The sequence below is a fragment of the Embiotoca jacksoni genome, unplaced genomic scaffold, assembly GCF_022577435.1.
Source record: "Embiotoca jacksoni isolate LCO1_2020_lvr unplaced genomic scaffold, fEmbJac1.0.p SCAF_102, whole genome shotgun sequence".
Lineage (NCBI taxonomy): Eukaryota > Metazoa > Chordata > Actinopteri > Embiotocidae > Embiotoca > Embiotoca jacksoni.
The window spans coordinates 234479-238686 of NW_027185233.1; the positions used below are offsets into that span (position 1 = coordinate 234479).

The following is a 4208-nucleotide window of genomic DNA, read 5'->3' on the forward strand; positions in this document are numbered from 1 at the left end:
TTGAAGAACTGAAACTGTTTCCGTAAAGATTTGCGTGTTTAGTCGGAAGCGTTTGGACCCCAAGAAAGTATTTTCGTTTTGGTCTTTTGTTTGCTACTAATACGAAGAACAAAGAATAAAACCAAACTTTATTCTTAAATTAAAGCTCGCAAACTCGCTTGAAACATTTCAAAGTCCCGAATTTAAACACCTGCTGCTGTTTAAACTCCACACGGTGTGAAAACTCTCCAAACCAAATAAGGGTGAATTTTACTCTCCCTGCAGAGTGTTCGGAGTTCAGGTGTCTGTTCGCCGGTACGAAGACGTTTCGTACGTGGACATGAAATCCAGATGTTTCCACGGATGCTGACGTTTCAATCACAGCAGACAGAAAAAGCATCGGGCAACTTTTCCACTCTGGAATCGGACCAAAGAAAACAAATGGGAGGTGTGACCGCACCCTCCAGGTGAGATCATACCTTCCCTCGCTGCCGCCAGCTCGGCGCATGAAGACCAGGTTTTTTTTCCGAAAAAAAACCCCCACAAACACACACAAACACACTCGGGGAGTTTTGCTTGGCGGCGGTCAGGACACGGACGGGATCGGCGGGCCGTTCCTGAGTTCCCTGAAGTGCTCGGAGAGCCGCGGACCCTGCAGGCGCGACAGCAGCGTGGTGCGCCGGATGCTGCTGTCCGAGTCCTGGTGCCGGAACCGGCCGCGCAGCCGCCGGCAGCACGGCAGGCTGTCGGCGAAGTCGGACAGCAGGTGGCCGCTGAAGATCATGTAGATCCACGGGTTGCAGCAGCTGTTGAGGCTGGCCAGCAGGGCGGACAGCGTCACGGCGGCGTTCTCCGAGTCTGCGGACGGAACAAAGAAGGGAAAGATTTACGAGGCTCAATCCGAGGTGTCCGCGGCCGATCCGAGGTGTCCGCGGCCGAGCCGAGGTGTCCGCGGCCGATCCGAGGTGTCCGCGGCCGATCCGAGGTGTCCGCGGCCGATCCGAGGTGTCCGCGGCCGATCCGAGGTGTTTACCGCGCCGCTCTCCGGGAGACGAGTCGACGACCCGCCGGCTGGACGGCGACGCTGATACGACACCGGTTTTATTCACGCGGCTCTCTTCTGGCTTTTTTTTCATCACACTTTCATTTCATTCAAGTTATCAAAACTTGCTGGTGTACATGTGGAGAGTTTCAAAACCCTCTTTGAGCTATTTCATAGGAATCTTAGAGGAAATGATTTTTATACAGTTTATTTCATTTTGCATTCCACATCAGGGTTTTTTGTTTTTTTTATAAATAGCGAGACAAAATTCATTTGTCCTTTGATTATTTTCCCACATCATTTATTTTCCCTCCTTCCACATTCATGTTTTCTAACGTAGAAAGATGGAACATTATGATTTTTTGTTTTCTTTTTAAGTTAGCGCCCCCTGCAGGTAGAAACAAGCTGCTGAAAGACGAACCCTCAAGAACTGTGAAAAATGGTTCTGATCCAGAAGTGTCTTCAGCTGCAATACCAGCGAGTGCCACTAGAGGTCGGCTCCAAAAAGCCTCCGGCTCCATAGACTCCCATTCAAATGCTAATGAAATTCTCAGTCAATAAAATGTGTCCATCAGTTATCTCGGTGTTGTTAGCTAAAGTCACTCCTTCTTATTAGTTTTCTGGAGGTCCATCTGAAAATAATCCCTCATTCATTAGAAAAGAAGATTCAAGAAGACCTGTTTTTGGGGGCGTGTCTGTTTGATTGACAGGCATGTGGTGCAGCTATAGGTGGGCGGGGCTTAGTATCCTCCGACTCCTCCCCAGCTCATCCAAAATATGCTTCGTTTATGTATCTCGATGACGCTTCCCTTCAGAGGACGGAGGTGTTTATTTGCGCGCTTTGTATAAAAGAAGTTGAGTTATTCAAGTAGGAACATTATAAATATCGTCTCGCTGCACTGAGTGCTGACGTCTGGATTATTATTTAAATGTATAAATGTGCAGGTCGCACAGCAAAAAAGGGAAAATATTCCAATTTCAAACTGATTAAAAAACTCTGATGTATCTTTTAATATATCTTTGCTGAAAGCTCACACGTGTGCAGAGCGGTGCGATGAAGGCGAAGATATGAATCTTATTCCGCCGCTCGCCCACCTGGAGAATTTCATCACGCAGAGATTCATCCCGAAGGTTTCCTCATCCTCCGCTGACCCGAGGAAACACTCCGAACTTATCGAAGGGAAGGTTAGAGCCCAATATTAAAAAAAGAACAGGTGGAAAACATTTGTATTTGTGTGTGTGTGTGTGTGTGTGTGTGTGTGTGTGTGTGTGTGTGTGTGTGTGTGTGTGTGTGTGTGTGTCTGATTCAAACACGTGAAGCAGTTTCTCAGTGAAACTTTGATCGTCGACCTGTATCATTATTATTATTATTATTATTATTATTATTATTATGATCATCATTGATTTGAAGGAGTGTTCCATGTGTGCTGTTATCTCAGTGGTCATTCGTGGTCGTTAACAGCTCCAAAAACTATTTCACTTTTTTTATTAAAACATTTTGAGATCCAATTTGAATAAAAAACCAGAATTGGAGCAGAAACTTCCTGCAGGATTTCCCTGCTGGTGTTTCTCTCAGTTTCCATCTTCAGCTACTTCCACACTCTTGAGTACATTTTGCTGAACTTTGAAGTATTTTCACTGTGTGGTGTTTTTACTGGAGTAAACAGCTCTTCCTCCTCTGAGGAGGAGTTAGAAGAGAAACAAGGAGCAGAGATGGTGAACACGTGACCACGAGCCCCAACAGATGGACTCTGTCCGATCAGATGTTTCAACGCTTCCAATTCATTGAACGTCATTTAACCAGCAGACTCACCGTCCCAGGAGAAGGTGTCGTCCCACACCGACCACATCTGCACGGTGAAGAACGGCGCCCAGCACACCACGTACGCCACCACGATCACGAAGGTCATCTTGACGGTGCGTAATTTGGCGCGCGAGATGGTGCTGACGCTGCTCACCGAGCTCCGGCCCAGGATCCCGTTCTTGGCTATCTCGGCCACGGCGCACCCGTTCTTCCTGCGGCGGGTCTTGTACTTGAGGTTCCTCCAGATGGCGCGGCAGATGAACCCGTAGCAGACCACGAGCACGACCACGGGCACGAGGAAGATGCCGGCGGTGATCCAGGTGATGTAGGCGCGCAGCCCCCACGGCTCCACGAAGTGGCCCCAGCAGTCGTAGACGGCCGAGCCGGGACGCACCTCGCTCAGGGAGAAGATGAAGTACTGCGGGGTGCTGAGCGCGAGGCTGCACGCCCACGTGGAGCCGATCATGATGTAGGCGCGCTGCGTGGGCTGCTGCAGCGTCTGCAGCGGGTGGCAGATGGCGATGTAGCGGTCGAAGGTCATCATGACCATCATGTAGGCGGAGGCGAACATGCCGAGCACCTGCAGGTGCTTCACGATGCGGCACAGGAAGTCCGGGCCGTAGAAGCGGAAGGTGATCTCCCAGCAGAGCTGCGGCAGCACCTGGAAGAAGGCCACCACCAGGTCCGCGAGGCTCAGGTGCTTTATGAACAGGTGCATACGCGACGGTTTCCGCCGCGTCCGGTACATGGCCAGCAGCACGCTCAGGTTCCCCACCACCGCCGCGAGGAACGCCAGGCTCAGCACGGTGATCTCGATCTTGGCCACATCCTCGTTGCGTCCGAACAGGTCGGTGTCGTTGCTCCTCGCGCTGATGTTCCCGGCGGCGGCGGCTCCGGTCTCCGGTTGCCGCGTCAGGTTGAACTCCTCGGTGCAGTTGTGGCGCGTGATGTTGCACGAGTTCTCCGAGGGGAAGAGCATGGTGGCCCGCTTCACCTTCCAGGCGCGCGCGGAGGTGCCTGCCTGCCTTCCTGTGCGTAACCGTCAGCAGCGGGGAGTGTGTCGGTGAGATCGCCCGGTGGTTCCAACATGAACGGGATGATCACAAAAGAGGAAAAACTCCCCCCAAAAAATCAGAAACCAAATAAAAAAGATCCAGATGTGTTTTTCCTCCTTTGCGCACAAACTCCCCCGATGAAAACCTCACGAGCTTCGCTGCAGACCTGTTATAAAGGCTCGTGCTCAGAGTCCAGCCCCCCCCAACACTCACACACACTCTCACACACACACACACACACACACACACACACACACACACACACACACACACACACACACTCACACACACTCACACACACACACTCTCTCACACACACACACACACA

The 4208-nt window shown here is 51.1% G+C and overlaps 1 protein-coding gene across 1 annotated transcript; it reads right to left on the bottom strand.

The window, feature by feature from the left end:
- Window positions 1-485: 485 nt before the first annotated feature.
- Window positions 486-4003, bottom strand: LOC138213402 (arg8-vasotocin receptor-like). Its single transcript, XM_069174474.1, has 2 exons — window positions 2835-4003; window positions 486-837 (listed from the first exon to the last, which is right to left on the bottom strand). The coding sequence occupies exons 1-2, from the start codon at window positions 3802-3804 to the stop codon at window positions 566-568; spliced, it is 1242 nt and encodes a 413-aa protein (XP_069030575.1). The 5' UTR covers window positions 3805-4003; the 3' UTR covers window positions 486-565.
- Between the last annotated feature and the right edge of the window lie 205 nt (window positions 4004-4208).

What these genes read in the sequence shown, in the direction of transcription:
- LOC138213402 (XM_069174474.1), bottom strand. Translation starts at nt 3,804, where the DNA reads ATGCTCTTCCCCTCGGAGAACTCGTGCAACATCACGCGCCACAACTGC. An exon ending in CGACACCTTCTCCTGGGACG is followed by an intron (nt 838 to 2,834) that starts GTGAGTCTGCTG and finishes TTCCGTCCGCAG; the next exon opens with ACTCGGAGAACGCCGCCGTG.